The sequence below is a fragment of the Schistocerca serialis genome, chromosome 1, assembly GCF_023864345.2.
Source record: "Schistocerca serialis cubense isolate TAMUIC-IGC-003099 chromosome 1, iqSchSeri2.2, whole genome shotgun sequence".
NCBI classification, from domain to species: domain Eukaryota; kingdom Metazoa; phylum Arthropoda; class Insecta; order Orthoptera; family Acrididae; genus Schistocerca; species Schistocerca serialis.
In genome coordinates, this window is record NC_064638.1 from 1,159,645,554 (window position 1) to 1,159,663,939 (window position 18,386).

The 18,386-nt window shown below is 40.5% G+C and overlaps 1 protein-coding gene across 4 annotated transcripts in view; it reads left to right on the top strand.

Annotated features, from left to right (window-relative positions):
- LOC126418141 (serine/threonine-protein phosphatase 6 regulatory ankyrin repeat subunit B-like) overlaps positions 1-18,386 on the top strand; it is a 352,754-nt gene that overhangs the window by 301,475 nt on the left and 32,893 nt on the right. For all 4 annotated transcript variants that reach the window (XM_050085172.1, XM_050085171.1, XM_050085170.1 and 1 more), the window contains exon 14: positions 205-510. In XM_050085172.1, the coding sequence (XP_049941129.1) occupies positions 205-510 (306 nt within the window). The remainder of the gene's footprint in view (positions 1-204; positions 511-18,386) is intronic.

The window sequence follows — 18,386 nt, forward strand, 5'->3', positions numbered from 1 at the left end:
GCATGGGAGTATGCATTTGGGTGTCTGTGTAGCTCTGTGTGTGAATGTGTGTACTTCTATTTTAGAAAGGGCAGTAGCTTAAAAGCTAGTCAAGTACTGCTTCTTTTGTGTGATCCTATGTGCCACCGATCAGTCAGAGCTCTAGGTGAATGGTTGCCTTTGCTTTACCTTGCATAGTAACTTTGAAGCATTTTTAACTTACAGATTGCAGAAGAATTGATTGCTGCTGGTGCAGATGTCACTGCAAAGGATGACACTGGTAGGATACCTCTGCACTGGGCAGCTGAGGCTGGTAGTGTGGAGGTAATGAAGTTACTGCTTCAGAAAGCAGACCAGCAGACACCAAGAGGCATCGATGTGCAGGACAACGATGGGTGCACACCACTGCTACTGGCTGTCAGAAGTGAGCCTGCTGTAAAGCTACTTCTGTCTGAAGGTGCCAGTGTCAGTATAAGGAACCACAGCGGGAGAACAGCACTGCAAGCAGCCATTGATTGCCAGAATTATCAAGTAAATTTCTCTTTATTAAGTTTTTACTTTGTCAGAAGCCTAGTTTTACGATTTATATTGGTCAACATTTACTTCTTATCCCTCCTTTGAAATTCATTTAGAAGGAGCAATGAGCAACAGTAAGTCAAACCTATGTACTTATATCTACAATAATTAATTCTTAATTACAAACTTTGCAAATAACTATTTTGCGTATGTTTTCATAATTTGTTCTCCCACTGTGAACTACAACCAAAGGTTGAATTATTCATAAAACAAAAATTGTTCCAAAAATTAATTAAGTAATTTTCTTTACTTAAATTACTGTTTTTGTTTGATGTACTTTTCTCAGTATCCAGAAGTATTCTTCTGCCTGCATGAGGATATTCAGGTTTTAGATTAAAATAGGAATGTTGAAATAATTTGTTGCAGACAGTTTATATTACATACACAATATTTAATTTCAATCATTCTTACACTGCATGATATTTGTATGTGTCTGAATTTTAAAGAAATGAAATGACATCACACACACACACACACACACACACACACACACACACACACACACAGTACAGTACAGTACAATCACTTACTGACAACATACGTCTTCCACTATTAACTATTAACAAAGATGGTGCATACACCAAAGATAATATTTTACATAATAAATAACTTATTTATTGACAATATTTTCTTTGAAATTGATTTGAAATATTATAATTCAAATTTTTATTCTCAGTGACTTCAAAAGGAGATCATGTTAAGTAATTGGATAGATAAAAAAATCTACTCACCAAGTGGCATGAAACACTCCCAATTGTTTTGGATAGTATTAATCACCAAGTAACAGCCTAATATATGAGTTAGCTTGACCATGCCCTAAGCTTGAGGAGCTGTTCGGCTAATATTCCTGTGGTAGATGTTTCGTATCAATGTTTCGGCTGCTGATTAAATAAATGAATTAACATAATTGATAAGATTCTGTTGCAAAAATAATTACTACAGTGTTCCACTGTAATTAAGTGCTATATTCCTGATTTTGCACTGAAAGTGAGGCAGTTACTCCCCTCGCCTTACAATTTAATGATAGCTATATTCATCACAGGTCGCTCTTTGGTATCTTCACAACTGCTGTGTCCTCATATTGTCATCTGCACAACATAATTTGGTCATCTTCAATGGTTGGCTCGCAAGCTATGTCATTTGGATACCCAGCTCTCGCCCCCCCCCCCCCACCTGCATCCTTCCCTGGCCCCCCTCCTCCTCCTCCCTCCCCCCCTCTCTCCAAAATATGCATTTCTGACTTGCACAGTGCATTAGTGGTCTTAGCTCCAATAATGGTGGGGAAATGGAAGGGGTATGGAATGGGAAGAGTGGGTTACTAGGTGTACAGGGGCAAGTTAGAGGGCTACTAAGAGAAATGTAGAATGAGGAGAAGAGTGTACTTGGGGAAAGTGGAAGATCCAGAGTAGTGCAAAGGGAATATGGGATAATAATGGTTACAACAGAGTGACCCAGAAAAATAAGATTAGAGTGAGAGTTTAGTGTAGTATAAGGAGGATGGAATGATGTGGAAGAGCAATGGAAGGTATGAAGAGCACAGGGACTAGTAGGAACTGAGGCAAAGTGTAAGTTCCACTGAGAGGTCAGACATGCAAAATTTGGAAAAAGTTGATATTTATATGTGGCATGGGGAATGGGTCCAAACATGCATTACATGAAGGAATTGTCTCTGCAAGTGTCTAACTCAGCCTTCCCCTGTGTAACTGAAATAATTTAATCCTGCACAGCAGATTAGTTTGAACTAAATTCTTGAAGTACTTTTTTATTTAATTAATTGAACCTATTGCCAAGACTCATTGCAGCCCTGTGCTGATCTGTATGACAATGAAGTGTGGATGCGCTGAATCAAATATGGCAATGAATATGTAATTCCTTTTAGTCTGTTTAATTCTTTTGCACAAGATTGATTTCTGTGGTCTGAATTGCCATTCAGCAGTTAAGTTCTCTGTTGTGAGCTGAAGCCATAATAATTAATAGTCATTAGTAAAAAGTAGGCTGAATTAAGAACTGATATATTTTATATTCAATGAAATTATAAAACCTTCAGAGTTGTGCAGAAGTTTATTTATATTTAAGTGGTGACCAGTTTCGGATATTAGCCCATTATCAAGCCATGCACATAAGTGTTACCATGTGCAGTGGCCACATAGTTTCTGAGAATGGCTAAGTGCAAGATACTATTTACATATGATAGTCCAGTGCTGTGTGCAGCAAAACAATCATGCAATCTAAAATAACGTATGCAAATAGTACCTTGCACTTAGCTACTCTCACAAACAATGTGACCTGTATACAGATATTATGGCAGCATTTGACTGTGCTAGAGACTTCTTAAAAGTACCACATGGTGTAAAACTATCCACCTGGTCTGAATGGCCATTGCCAAACTGTGGCCAAAGGTGAAACAGACCACCCAGTTGTAGAATTTGTTGCACAACATAATTTGTTTGTTTTCGATGGCTGTTTCATAAACTGTGTCATTTGGATCCCACCTTCCTAAACAACAGTTTATGTGAGTTTGATGGGTGGGATGTCTCCCTACAATGTATCCTTTGTCCAACTTTAGTGTCATTTCCACACTATAAAATGTGGAATTCTCTCAGTACCAGATGGGGCTAGTTCATGCCAAGTCCAGAGTCAGTAAGGCTGATGGTGGCAAGCACGCAACTATTAGTAATGAGAGCCCAGTATATGCCCTAGTACAAAGCCAAGTACTGTGTTTCCACCACATGCACACAATTCAAACAGAGATTATTACACAAGTCCAGTTTCCAGCAAGGTTCACATTAATAAGCAAATTTCAATTGAATAAGGCTTCGGGTACCATTACAGTGCGCCAATCTGCTGCTGCGCCATCACTTATTTACTGTAGCAAACCAGTAGCTCCAGATGTGATATGTACTTACCAGGACCAATTTGCTCATGCCAAGTCTCAAACATGTTTGAGACTAGTACAACTCTTTGAACCATATAGTTTCATTTGATTAAAGCACCTGTGCCTGTATTTCAGATAGGATCTGCCATTTCATTCAATGCTGAGATGCTTTTCCAATACAGTTGGAGAGCTTAGGAGGAATACCAAGTGGGCTGAGGTGTGAATGGGAATTTGGATTAAGGAGGGGGGTGCTTGGATAGTCTACGCATTTGTGCAAAGCCAGTGTGCCAGGGTGGTGTACTGGTTAGTGCAACTGCCTAGTGAGTGGGAGTCCCAGGTTCGAATCCCAACTATGGTACAAATTTTTATTTGTTGTTTCTGTCTACATATGTACATCATATAATTATTTCTATAATAGAGGGAAACATTCCACATGAGAAAAATATATCTAAAAACAAAGATGATGAGACTTACCAAACAAAAGCACTGGCGGGTCGATAGACACACAAACAAACACAAACATACACACAAAATTCTAGCTTTTGCAACCAATGGTTGCTTCGTCAGGAAAGAGGGAAGGAGAGGGAAATACAAAAGGATGTGGGTTTTAAGGGAGAGGGTAAGGAGTCATTCCAATCCCGGGAATTGAATACATATCCATCCACACATATCCATCCGCACATATACAGACACAAGCAGACATATTCAAAGGCAAAGAGTTTGGGCAGAGATGTCAGTCGAGGTGGAAGTGCAGAGGCAAAGATGTTGTTGAATGACAGGTGAGGTATGAGTGGCGGCAACTTGAAATTAGCGGAGATTGAGGCCTGGTGGATAACGGGAAGAGAGAATATATTGAAGAGCAAGTTCCCATCTCCGGAGTTCGGATAGGTTGGTGTTAGTGGGAAGTATCCAGATAACCCAGACGGTGTAACACTGTGCCAAGATGTGCTGGCCATGCACCAAGGCGTGTTTAGCCACAGGGTGATCCTCATTACCAACAAACACTGTCTGCTTGTGTCCATTCATGCGAATGGACAGTTTGTTGCTGGTCATTCCCACATAGAAATCTTCACAGTGTAGGCAGGTTAGTTGGTAAATCACGTGGGTGCTTTCACATGTGGCTCTGCCTTTTATCGTGTGCACCTTCCGGGTTACAGGACTGGAGTAGGTGGTGGTGGGAGGGTGCATGGGACAGGTTTTACACCGGGGGCAGTTACAAGGGTAGGAGCCAGAGGGTAGGGAAGGTGGTTTGGGGATTTCATAGGGATGAACTGAGAGGTTATGAAGGTTAGGTGGATGGCCGAAAGACACTCTTGGTGGAGTGGGGAGGATTTCATGAAGGATGGATCTCATTTCAGGGCAGAATTTGAGGAAGTCGTATCCCTGCTGGAGACCCACATTCAGAGTCTGATCCAGTCCCGGAAAGTATCCTGTCACAAGTGGGGCACTTTTGGGGTTTGTAACATCCACCCTCGGGCGTACGTTAACTCTTTAAAGCTTGTACTATGATAAGTTGACGGGGTTCACCTTATAGGAAAGGATTATGGTACATATGTTGACCGCGTGTACCTAAATGGAAGCAAAACCGGACTTATACCCCGTCAGTAATAACAATGATACGTCAAGCAAGTGCAACTACATGTTAGGACGGACAAGAAACATACACCGCAGATGCTACCAATGGTTAATAATACGGTCGCCAGCCTAATTAGGCATTGAGTGAGTTTTTCCCTTGTACAAGTGGATGTACGTACAAGCATAACCACACGTAGTAATACTGTGTTATATGGTGAATTTTTGAACCAGAAATATCTAATGAACTAAGATTTTCTCTTTCTGTACTAATTTGAGCAAGCTATAAATACACAACATTACACTACAATGATTACTATGAACTGCGTTTTGTCTATTGATCCAACTGGAATCGGACATAGGTCACCCTAGAAATAGCACTTTTGACACACACACATACAATGTCACTTTTAATAATGGTAAAACACTGATAAATTTAGGTTTTATCTTGACTTTAACTTTGCTGGTCAAATCAGTGCAATCACTTCAGAATTTAAATGAATAGAAAAGAAAAGAGTGAAAGAGAGGGGGGGGGGGACCCTGAAACTGTTATGATCACAATGTTGAAACCATTAACTATTGGAAACATTAATTACTCAAGATTTAAAAAATATGAATTATTACTCTTATTGTCCGATTACTTCCTCATTTAACTACCATTATTTTTGTCTCAAATTAATTAAGCTTCCTTATTAAGCCAATTCCAAAATTATCTTAGTACTCTGTCAGACCTTTGCTCTTTACTTATATTTTCATTAACAATAAAGCTCCTTAAGATTCATTCTAGCATAAATAGGTCTGTTGATAATTTTTATTAACATAACTTTAAATCTTCATTTCGGGACACTCGGATTGCACAACATGTGGAAAGGACCCTGTCTCGGTTAGTGATTAGGATAATTCATTGATAGAACAAATCTGGTAAAAGTTAAGTTATTATTGAACAGTCAGGGACAAAATTAACACTGGTCCACACGAATACAATTCTAAAGATTCAACCTGTGCGAGTCGATGCAGCGGTTGGCGGGCGGCGAGATGGCGAGGCGCACAGCACACATACAATCACAGCTATGGCTTTTGCTGTATTGGCACTTTGCTTCTTCTTAGCGTCGCCATCCTTCTCAATCCAGTGCCATTAGAATATAGCCATGCGGTATAGTCGTCGGAACCGGCACATCCGAGGCTCAATGAAACCACTTTTTCCAGGATAGCCTCCTTGATCCGGAACGTGTTCCTCAGACCGATGCCCAACTCCGACTGTACCGCTGCTGAGCCCGTTATGCCGTACCGCGCCCGTGTGCATTTTCCCGCTCTCGCCTGCCATCCACCTTTTACTGCTCCCCTACAGATAGGGTATTCACCAAAGGTTTTACATTCCACATATTTTAATACATTGCCTACGCATGGACCAGGCGCACAACTACAATTTCAAACATGTTACAATAGATTCAACATCAGTTACACTTCAATTTTGTTATAACATTGCTTGAAATCTGACATAAATATTAATATTCACATCTAAAGTTGCTTACATTTTCTTTAACATAATAACACGAAAAGAAAAAGAAATGACATCAGAACATTGCTTATACTAATTTATCAAAAAATCCGAAGACAAAATTTATTATATGTTCAGTAGTTGTTGTTACACATGCCCCTGTTTCCAGAAAATTTTACGAAGTATAAATTTTATGGGAACACTAAATTTACACCACATATTTCCTTTCACTCACATTATACAGGTCTATACTTTTTAACATATCAAGAACATTTACTTGTCATTTACTAAAGTGCCTTTTGCACAGTCCAACCTCCCATCACAACATTATTAAAATAGCAAATTATTCAATTTTACTAAATGTCTCAAAGAAATAATTTCAAAATCTGGAACACAAACATTTAACTACAAAAGCAAATGCAAATATCTGTATACACTATAAAACAATTTACTGCTGCTTGCATTGAATAGCAGTCCATTTCCTTATTTACTAAAAAAAAAAACACACACAATAATATTCAGAGAATTTACTACACATATTTGCTGCCTATTATTCAGATTTGGGCAGTCCTTTTCACCTCATTTTACCACATCACCTGTATCACACTTACAATTCTCCATTGATTATTTATCTGCCCTCATTGGTGTTTGGCAGTCCTGTATATTATGTCTCATATACTGTCGACTTTGGTTTTTTGGCATTTACCCTTTCCTTTTCAGTCCTTTTCTCAATACATTCTTACATTTATAGTGCATTTGGTAATCTGAAACTCACATAACTACATTAGCATACTGATATTTGTATACATATATTTACAGAGATTAGTTACATTTTGAATAAAATAGTTTCATCATAGGGTACAGCACATTTACTGCAAATTGCTTTCTGAGTATCCTTATGTCACTCATTTCTAGGAACATACAGTTTCAGGTCCACAACATTTCTTACACCTAAAGGTCTTTTGGATTTTAGGTAGGTCAGGTAGTAAGCATTGTCGTGTGGAATGTTCTGTATTATATATGGTCCATTATAAATATATTTAAATTTGGAAATTTCATGGTTCAGTTCACTAGACTTTTTGTGGGTTTTTAAAAGAACATAATCCCCAATTTTAAATTTTGAAACTTTCAGATTTTTATCGTGTCTTTTTGATCTAGATTCAGCTTTTTGCTTTGCCCTTTTTCTGACTAATTCTTTCTTTTGACTCAACCCCAAACTTGTACAAGGTGGAAACTCTAGTTTTTCCTCAATTAAACTTTTACTTCTGCTGCCTAACAAAATTTCTTCCGGTGGGAACCCAGTAGATTCATGATGTAAGGTGTTCATGACATTCTCAAAATCCGATATAAACTTGCCCCAGGCTCTATGGTTGTGACTGCAGTATGTTCTACACAATCTCCCTATTTCTCGCATGTACCTTTCAACCGGGTTGTTAGCAGGATGATAAGCTGAGATATATTTAACCTCCACACCATTTTTCTCCATTCCTTCTTTCCAAATTTTGGATATGAACTGGGGTCCATTGTCAGATAGTACTGCCTTGGGTTTCCCGATGGTTGTGAAGTATTCGACCATCTTACTAAATACAGCTTTTGCTGTTGCTCTTTTCAAGGGGTATAATTTCACAAACTTTGAAAATACTTCCAAAATTACTAAAATATATGCACAATTTCCTGAAGTCTTTGGGAGGGGACCATATAAATCTACCGACAATAATTCTAGGGTGTCTTCAAGTAATGTACTTTGCACTGGACCTCTATTGGTTCTGCTCGGTACTTTGGCCCTTTGGCAGACATCGCACGACTTAATTCGTTCCTTTACCTTCTTACTGACACTACCAGCAATCACTATTACATTATTCAATTTATCCAAACACTTCTTTGGCCCACTATGCCCCAATGCTAAATGAAAATAGTCTATGACCTCGGTATCAAACTGGTGTGGCCAACATACTCTCCATTCCTCAGTGACTAAATCTTTCCTCCTATATAAAATGCCTTTAAAGATTTTGTAATACTTCTTAATTTGAGGATACTGCACACTGTCAAAATTAACCTTTACAGATTTCCACGTCGGATCCTCATTCTGATGGTATCTCATATTTTTACATACTTGTTCAATTTTCCTTTTTCCTGAAACCTCTTTCATATACCTTATCTCAAAAGTACCCTCTTCACTATTTTCATCGGGCACTTCACTCATACCATTAGGCAATCGAGATAACGCGTCTGCCACATAATTCTCAGTACCCTTAACATAGCAAATCTCGTAATCAAATTGTTGCAGGTACAAAGCCCAACGAGTTAGCCTGCCATTAAGTAAATGACAATCTTTAAGAAAAGTTAAAGCTTTGTGGTCAGTATGTATGATGAGTTTATGGCCCCACAGATAATTTCTGAATTTCTTTAGCCCCCATATTATGGCTAAAGCTTCCTTTTCCGATATAGTGTAGTTTCTCGTATTTTGTTAGAGTTCTACTTGCAAACGCGATAGTCCTGTGTTCGATTTCTTTGCCATCACAAATTTCTTGGAAAACTTCTATACCAATTCCATAAGCACTGCTGTCAGTATTCATATGGAAAGGTTGTGACAGTATGGGGTGATGCAAAATATTGTCATTCAAAAGTTCGCTTTTTAATTTTTCGAAATCTCTCATACACCCTTCAGTCCACACAAAAGCACTATTTTTCTTAAGTAGATTATTCAAATGAGGACTATTAAAAACTCGCCCCTTGACGAATTTTCTATAGAACCCACATAAACCCAAAAAGGCTTTCAACTGTTTTCTATTTCTAGGAGCTGGACACTCTGCTATTGCACTTAACTTTTCCGGGTCCTTGCCAATACCACTCGTAGTAATAATGTGCCCCAGAAACTTTATCTCCGACTTCACAGATTCACATTTCTTCCATTTAAGCATCATGCCACCTGCTTGTAGAGCAACGAAAACTTTATGCAATAATTCACAATGCTCTAGCCATTCTTCTGTAGCAATCAGTAAATCATCTACATAAATGGTTAGCCGGGAACTCAGTTCTCTCCCTAATACAAAGTCCAGTGCCCTAATAAATACTGCCACAGAAGTGCTAAGCCCAAATGGCACTACTTTATACTGATAGCATTTCCTGGCAAATAGAAAAGCGGTATATTTATGGGATTCTTTACTTAATGGGATTTGCCAGTATCCGGCGGTCATATCCAGACTGGTTAAATACTTCACGTTATAAAATTTTTGGAGCATTTCGTCCAGATTTTCAGGTCTGTCTATTTCCTTCTTTACAATTTTGTTCAAAGTCCTGGCGTCGATAACTACTCTCACTCCCCCATCCCTTTTGTTCACGATGATAAGGGGACTATTATATTCGCTGCTACTCCGTTCGATTACACCCCATTCTATCATTTTATCTATTTCCACTTGCACAGCCTGCTTCTTTGATATGGGTACCAAAAACGGTCTTACAAAGAAAGGTTTATGCTCTATTGTCTCAATATGGTATTCGAACTTCTTAACTAGGCCAGGTTTGTCCGAAAATATGGTGCTGTTACTATCTAAAATACCAAGCAAGTTTGTTTTCTGTTCGGGAGATATTCCCTTGAAATTTTCCACCATTTCTTTAAAATCATGCCCCTGCTTGTCACTCTCATTTATTAACCTCTGGACATGGTACACCTCATACTTGTTTGTCAAACCATCATTCCCTTGGTCAATCTCCAACAATAAAGAATCAATTTCTGAATCGAATACCTTCCCATTTTCCTCAAATTTTACTTCTAAATTCCTAGATGTACTATCAATTTTGATCACTTCCTGGCTACAATCAATAATAACCTTTTCTTTATCCAACCAATCTATTCCCAGAATCATTTCAGTACTCAAGTCTGGCACAACCAAAAAATCGTGTTCAAAGTTTTGTCCTTTTATACTAAATTGAACCAAAATCTGGTTCTTTACCGGCTTGCTAGTCTTGCCCGTAGCACCAACAATTTTAACACCCGTCACTGACATAATTACTAGTGCAGGCTTATCACAAATGTGTTCGAAAAACGACTGGGAGATTGCACTTATCTGAGATCCAGTATCAAGAAGTACTTGCAATTTCACATTATAAATTTCAACTGGTATTACAGTTTGTTTCACCGTCGCATGTTTTTCATTATTGTGATCTTCCCTAAGCAAATCCGGGTCGACGATAACATCGTCCCAAGATATGCTTTTAACATTCACCCCACATATATCTGGCGTTTTCTTTGGTTCCGGGAGTTCAAAGTCATTAATTACTTGAACTCTTTGTAAAATAGACCCTGAGTCGTCAGGTGGCTCTTTCTTTCTTTGTTCAGTCTCAACATCTGGGTTTTGTTTTGAAACTTCGTCATCATTAGTTACAATATCACAATTAGCTGTATCCCCCTTATTTTTGCTATTACCGAAATATTCATCATCTGAACTATCGTCAGAATCCGACCATTCTGGATCGCTTTCAGGTTCTAACATAAACGCTTTTCTGAGACAGGCACTAAGTTCTCCCTCTGCATTTTGGTCAGGCTTTAATTTTAATTCAATATCCTCTTTCGGCAAAACGGCCTCATCATCAGCTTTACTCACATCTACTGTTAATTCATATTTCGTGTAATCCTCGTGGACTTCAATTACTTTTAGGTAATCACCTGCCTCTTCCTCACGGTGCCTTTCGGTAGCAGCTTTTACTGTTGGCGGATCATTAACAGAAGTTACTTCCTCGTCAATGCTAAAGATTTCGTCCTCCAATTCCTTCCTATTTTTCACTTTCGTCCTATCGGCAGCACGCGTACTTTGCGCGGCGCTATTTACTCTCTCCTCCTTAAATTCGGGCCACGTCACCTTATCGACGTCTCTACTACCTCCTTTTTCACTAATCAACTTCCTTGCCTCATACTCCTTCTTAAAATCCTCCCACTCACATTGCTTTAGGCCCTTGTACAGATCGTCGATCTGCACACGCCAATTATTTACTTCCGCTAATTCATTCTCGCCTTTTACTTCATTGCAAACACTGCTAACCGCACCTCTCTGTGTATTCACAGTTTCATCTATTATTTCCTTCTCCACGGAATTACTACTCATAATATATTCATCAGCTCTCACGGCTATGTTCGTACCTAATGCTGCCGTATTGCTAGCAGCTTCTCTCCGAACAGCTGTTCTGCTAGGCTGGGCCATTGCCCTCTGATGCTCCACTCGCCTGTTAACATGTAGCGCTCTGTGTTGTGTGGCAGAGATGACTCATTCTGGCTCGCACCTGACGCTTGATTCGCAACAACACGTTGCGTCATTCCACGCCTGTCTCTAACCTGTCTCATAACTTTACTGTCAGTTCGGTAATGTTTTTTAAATCGGGGCCGGTGTATATTGTCCGCTTCCGTTTGGCCCACAACGTTCGCGGAAATCAGTTTCCCGCGTCGTTATTATTTTGCGCGGTGTATCCTCTACCGCGACCGGGATAACTTCCTCTTCCTCTGCCTCTACCTCTACCTCTCTGTATCATATTGACGCGAAACCCTTCGCCGTCATTTCTCTTGTCATTATTACGGTTATTTCGGTTACCAAAATTTTGATAATTGGCACGACTTTCGCGCCAGTGGTCTTCGTCTTCGACCCTTTCGAGAAACGCTTGGAAGCTGCGATGATTGCTTCCCACATATCTCTTTGAATCTTCTGGAAGCTTTTTATATAGTTCCCAGATGATTTCTGAATCTGATCTTCGACCTCTTAAATGCGTCAATTTCCGGTACCAATATTCGCAGAAATCTCTCAAAGAATTCCTGCCCCTGTTATCATGAAGCTTGGCCATGATAAACTCGCGCCATGAATGATCCTGTTTTTGTTCAGACCAATATTCTTCCGTAAACCTTTGCTTGAATTCTTCGAATGTCATTCGTTCTATATTCAAATTAATTCCCCAGCGCTTAGCGTCACCTGCTAAGGCGCTAATTACTACTTTTCCTGATCAGATAAGTATTCAGGAAATATTCTCTCGCAATTTTTGATGAAATCTAACGGATGCCATCCATTATGTTTCTTGGCGGGATCGAAGCATTCCTCACCTTCTAACAGCTTTGTAATTGGTGTGCCATTACAAACAACACCAGGTCTATCTTTAATTTTACTCTCTAGATCGAAAATTTTGCCTTGAATTTTTGAAGTATTTTGTTCACAGTTTTGTACACATCCGGTAACTTTCTCACCTAAATCTCTTTCAGTGTCTGAAACTGCCTTTTTCAATTGCGAGATTCCGTGTTGACATTCGTTTATGATCTCAGTTTTGAGACCGAAAACTTTTTTGTCTACTTTTGTTTCGACCAGAGGCTCTACTTTCTCTTGGATGTTGAGAATTTCAACATCAAATCTACTATTAATGTTGTCAATTTCCCCCTGCATCGTATCCATATTCTTATTAATTGTGTTAATTTCAAACTTCATAGTATTTACCACAGAACTTAAACTACCCACTTTTTGTTCTACCTGTTCTATTTGTTTACTAATTTTAATTCCTTGCTCTTCGACCTGTGCTTTTAGCTGATCATTCTGTGTTTTGAGCTGATGGCTCTGTGTTTTAAGCTGCTCGTCAACGTGTGTTTTAAGCTGACTAACCTGACTACCGACTTGTTTTTGAAGCTGATCATTCTGTGTTTTGATCTGCTCACTCTGTCCTGAAATTTGTTTGGTTAATTGTTCAAATAAATCGTTTATGCTTAAAAGTTTCACACTGTTTTGTTCTACGGAATCGGTGTATTCCGATCCTACTTCAAAAGTTTCTTTCAGTTCTTTCTTTATCTGTGGAGAATCAAACATGTCAGTGGATTCATTCACATACCCACTATCATCTACAAAGTCACCCTCTTCTTCCTGTTTTGTCCCTTGCTGTGTTCGAGGCGATCTCAACCTTTCAATCTGTTCATTAACATGTTCGTGGTATTGTATGTACGCCAATTGTCTTTCGCTAACGCCATCTGTTATCTGGCCGCGTAAACTCCTGCTACGGCCATGCGCCTCTTCCATTACGCTCGGCACATCTACTGTTTCTACATTCCTGTCCATATTGAATGCCAATTACACCTCTCCACTGTACTTGACGTTCACTGCTATTTACTTTACTGAATACTATTGCAATACGTGCCACTGAACATCCACTGCTCGGTATTCACATTAATTTGTGACCGACAACAACTGGATGTCCTGTCACCGGGAAGCCATTTGTAACGTCCACCCTCGGGCGTACGTTAACTCTTTAAAGCCTGTACTATGATAAGTTGACAGGCTTCACCTTATAGGAAAGGATTTTAGTACATATGTTGACCGCGTGTACCTAAATGGAAGCAAAACCGGACTTATACCCTGTCAGTAACAACAATGATACGTCAAGCAAGTGTAAGTGTAACTACACGTTAGGACGGACATGAAACATACACCGCAGATGCTACCAATGGTTAATAATACGGTCGCCAGCCTAATTAGGCATTGAGTGAGTTTTTCCCTTGTACAAGTGGATGTACGTACAAGCATAACCACACGTAGTAATACTGTGTTATATGGTGAATTTTTGAACCAGAAATATCTAATGAACTAAGATTTTCTCTTGCTGTACTAATTTGAGCAAGCTATAAATACACAACATTACACTACAATGATTACTACGAACTGCGTTTTGTCTATTGATCCGACTGGAATCGGACATAGGTCACCCTAGAAATAGCACTTTTGACACACACACACATACAATGTCACTTTTAATAATGGTAAAACACTGATAAATTTAGGTTTTATCTTGACTTTAACTTTGCTGGTCAAATCAGTGCAATCACTTCAGAATTTAAATGAATAGAAAAGAAAAGAGTGAAAGAGAGGGGGGGGGGGACCCTGAAACTGTTATGATCACAATGTTGAAACCATTAACTATTGGAAACATTAATTACTCAAGATTTAAAAAAATATGAATTATTACTCTTATTGTCCAATTACTTCCTCATTTAACTACCATTATTTTTGTCTCAAATTAATTAAGCTTCCTTATTAAGCCAATTCCAAAATTATCTTAGTACTCTGTCAGACCTTTGCTCTTTACTTATATTTTCATTAACAATAAAGCTCCTTAAAATTCATTCTAGCATAAATAGGTCTGTTGATAATTTTTATTAACATAACTTTAAATCTTCATTTCGGGACACTCGGATTGCACAACATGTGGAAAGGACCCTGTCTCGGTTAGTGATTAGGATAATTCATTGATAGAACAAATCTGGTAAAAGTTAAGTTATTATTGAACAGTCAGGAACAAAATTAACACTGGTCCACACGAATACAATTCTAAAGATTCAACCTGTGCGAGTCGATGCGGCGGTTGGCGGACGGCGAGATGGCGAGGCGCACAGCACACATACAATCACAGCTATGGCTTTTGCTGTATTGGCACTTTGCTTCTTCTTAGCGTCGCCATCCTTCTCAATCCAGTGCCATTAGAATATAGCCATGCGGTATAGTCATCGGAACCGGCACATCCGAGGCTCAATGAAACCACTTTTTCCAGGATAGCCTCCTCTATCTGGAACGTGTTCCTCAGACCGATACCCAACTCCGACTGTACCGCTGCTGAGCCCGTTATGCCGTACCGCGCCCGTGTGCATTTTCCCACGCTCGCCTGCCATCCACCTTTTACTGCTCCCCTACAGATAGGGTATTCACCAAAGGTTTTACATTCCACATATTTTAATACATTGCCTACGCATGGACCAGGCGCACAACTACAATTTCAAACATGTTACAATAGATTCAACATCAGTTACACTTCAATTTTGTTATAACATTGCTTAAAATCTGACATAAATATTAATATTCAAATCTAAAGTTACTTACATTTTCTTTAACATAATAACACGAAAAGAAAAAGAAATGACATCAGAACATTGCTTATACTAATTTATCAAAAAATCCGAAGAAAAAATTTATTATATGTTCAGTAGTTGTTGTTACAGGTTCTTCTGTGGGCGGTTCTGGGTTTGAAGGGATGAGGAAGTGGCTCTGGTTATTTGCTTCTGTACCTGGTCGGGAGGGTAGTTGCGGGATGCGAAAGCTGTTTTCAGGTTGTTGGTGTAATGGTTCAGGGATTCCGGACTGGAGCAGATTCATTTGCCACGAAGACCTAGGGTGTAGGGAAGGGACCGTTTGATGTGGAATGGGTGGCAGCTGTCATAATGGAGGTACTGTTGCTTGTTGGTGGGTTTGGTGTGGATGGACGTGTGAAGCTGGCCATTGGACAGATGGAGGTCAACGTAAAGGAAAGTGGCATGGGATTTAGAGTAGGACCAGGTGAATCTGATGGAACCAAAGGAGTTGAGGTTGGAGATGAAATTCTGGAGTTCTTCTTCACTGTGAGTTCAGATCATGAAGGTGTCATCAATAAATCTGTACCAAACTTTGGGTTTGCAGGCCTGGGTAACCAAGAAGGCTTCCTCTAAGTGACCCATGAATAGGTTGGCATACGAGGGGGCCATCCTGGTACCCATGGCTGTTCTCCTTAATTGTTGGTATGTCTGGCCTTCAAAAGTGAAGAAGTTGTGGGTCAGGATGAAGCTGGCTAAGGTAATGAGGAAAGAGGTTTTAGGTAGGGTGGCAGGTGATCGGCGTGAAAGGAGGTGCTCCATCGCAGCGAGGCCCTGGATGTGTGGAATATTTGTGTATAAGGAAGTGGCATCAATGGTTGTTACAAGGATGGTTTCCGGGGGTAACAGACTGGGTAAGGATTCCCCTACCTTCTTCCTAAAATTCACAAACCCAATCTTCCTGGCCGACCCATTGTAGCTGGTTACCAAGCCCCCACAGAACGTATCTCTGCCTACATAGGTCAACATCTTCAACCCATTACATGCTGTCTCCCATCCTTCATCAAAGACACCAACCACTTTCTCGAACCCCTACCTTCTATCTTCTTCCTAAAATTCACAAACCCAATCCCCGGCCGCCCCATTGTAGCTGGTTACCAAGCCCCCACAGAACGTATCTCTGCCTACGTAGATCAACACCGTCAACGCATTACATGCAGTCTCCCATCCTTCATCAAAGACACCAACCACTTTCTCGAACGCCTGGAATCCTTACCCAGTCTGTTACCCCCGGAAACCATCCTTGTAACCATTGATGCCACTTCCTTATACACAAATATTCCGCACATCCAGGGCCTCGCTGCGATGGAGCACTTCCTTTCACTCCGATCACCTGCCACCCTACCTAAAACCTCTTTCCTCATTACCTTCGTCAGCTTCATCCTGACCCACAACTTCTTCACTTTTGAAGACCAGACATACCAACAATTAAGGGGAACAGCCATGGGTACCAGGATGGCCCCCTTGTATGCCAACCTATTCATGGGTCGCTTAGAGGAAACCTTCTTGGTTACCCAGGCCTGCAAACCCAAAGTTTGGTGCAGATTTATTGATGACATCTTCATGATCTGGACTCACAGTGAAGAAGAACTCCAGAATTTCATCTCCAACCTCAACTCCTTTGGTTCCATCAGATTCACCTGGTCCTACTCCAAATCCCATGCCACTTTCCTTGACGTTGACTTCCATCTGTCCAATGGCCAGCTTCACACGTCCATCCACATCAAATCCAACAACAAGCAACAGTACTTCCACTATGACAGCTGCCACCCATTCCACATCAAACGGTCCCTTCCCTACAGCCTAGGTCTTCGTGGCAAACGAATCTGCTCCAGTCTGGAATCCTTGAACCATTACACCAACAACCTGAGAACAGCTTTCGCATCCCGCAACTACCCTCCCGACTTGGTACAGAAGCAAATAACCAGAGCCACTTCCTCATCCCTTCAAACCCAGAACCTCCCACAGAAGAACCCCAAAAGTGACCCACTTGTGACAGGATACTTTCCGGGACTGGATCAGACTCTGAATGTGGGTCTCCAGCAGGGATACGACTTCCTCAAATCCTGCCCTGAAATGAGATCCATCCTTCATGAAATCCTCCCCACTCCACCAAGAGTGTCTTTCCGCCGTCCACCTAACCTTCGTAACCTCTCAGTTCATCCCTATGAAATCCCCAAACCACCTTCCCTACCCTCTGGCTCCTACCCTTGTAACCGCCCCCGGTGTGAAACCTGTCCCATGCACCCTCCCACCACTACCTACTCCAGTCCTGTAACCCGGAAGGTGTACACGATCAAAGGCAGAGTCACATGTGAAAGCACCCACGTGATTTACCAACTAACCTGCCTACACTGTGAAGCTTTCTATGTGGGAATGACGAGCAACAAACTGTCCATTCGCATGAATGGACACAGGCAGACAGTGTTTTTTGGTAATGAGGATCACCCTGTGGCTAAACACGCCTTGGTGCATGGCCAGCACATCTTGGCACAGTGTTACACCGTCTGGGTTATCTGGATAATTACCACTAACACCAACCTATCCGAACTCCGGAGATGGGAACTTGCTCTTCAATATATCCTCTCTTCCCGTTATCCACCAGGCCTCAATCTCCGCTAATTTCAAGTTGCCGCCACTCATACCTCACCTGTCATTCAACAACATCTTTGCCTCTGCACTTCCACCTCGACTGACATCTCTGCCCAAACTCTTTGCCTTTGAATATGTCTGCTTGTGTCTGTATATGTGTGGATGGATATGTGTGTGTGTGTGTGTGTGTGTGTGTGTGTGAGTGTATACCCGTCCTTTTTTCCCCCTAAGGTAAGTCTTTCCGCTCCCGGGATTGGAATGACTCCTTACCCTCTCCCTTAAAACCCACATCCTTTCGTATTTCCCTCTCCTTCCCTCTTTCCTGACGAAGCAACCATTGGTTGTGAAAGCTAAAATTTTGTGTGTATGTTTGTGTTTGT